The sequence below is a fragment of the Penaeus monodon genome, chromosome 28, assembly GCF_015228065.2.
Source record: "Penaeus monodon isolate SGIC_2016 chromosome 28, NSTDA_Pmon_1, whole genome shotgun sequence".
In the NCBI taxonomy this organism is placed as follows: Eukaryota; Metazoa; Arthropoda; class Malacostraca; order Decapoda; family Penaeidae; genus Penaeus; species Penaeus monodon.
This window is the reverse complement of record NC_051413.1, coordinates 33,837,715-33,838,380: the sequence shown is the minus strand read 5'-3', so window position 1 is coordinate 33,838,380 and position 666 is coordinate 33,837,715. Positions and strand designations below refer to the sequence as shown.

Genomic DNA, 666 nt, shown 5'->3' with positions numbered 1-666 from the left:
CATGCACCTCGAAAAGCCGAAAAAAATATTTCTCCTACTAACTGAATTACTTGCTCGCTAGGTTCTGTTTGGCGTGATTGCCGCGGCCTTCGCTGCCCCTGTTCCCGATGAGAAGGTGGTTGCTGTGCACCATGCTGTGGGTCCTGCAGCGCTGTCCTACGCTGGCCCCGCTTTGCCCCACGCTGTGTCCTATGGTGCCCCTGCTTTGACCCACCCCGTGGCTCCTGCTGCAGTGTCCTACGCTGCTCCTGCTTTGACCCACCCCGTGGCTCCTGCTGCAGTGTCCTACGCTGCTCCTGCTTTGACCCACTCTGTCGCCTACGCTGCCCCCACCCCAGTGGCACTGCCCCCGGCCGAGGTCAAGGTCCCCGTCACCCGCACGCACGTCGAGGTCCCCGTCCACCAGAAGGTCCACTATGGCACTCAGAGCTACGTCGCTGGCGCCACAACCACCATCCACAAGCCATCCCTGGCTGCGCCAGCCATTGCCCCGCCCTCCACACTCCCGGCTAAGGTCACCCACAATGCCCCTGAGCTCACCATCCAGCGCCAGGAAGTGCCCGTCGAGAAGCACACTCCCAACTTCGTTGACACTCCCTACCACGCTGGCACCATCGTCAAGTACACCGAGCCCGAAGTGCGCGAAGTCAAGGTGCCCACCCCATA

The 666-nt window shown here is 62.2% G+C and overlaps 1 protein-coding gene across 1 annotated transcript in view; it reads left to right on the top strand.

Moving 5' to 3' along the window:
* Positions 1 to 666, top strand: part of LOC119591183 (cuticle protein 16.5-like) — a 2,240-nt gene that overhangs the window by 1,414 nt on the left and 160 nt on the right. The window contains exon 3 of the mRNA XM_037939894.1: positions 62 to 662. Coding sequence (XP_037795822.1) covers positions 62 to 662 — 601 coding nt within the window. The remainder of the gene's footprint in view (positions 1 to 61; positions 663 to 666) is intronic.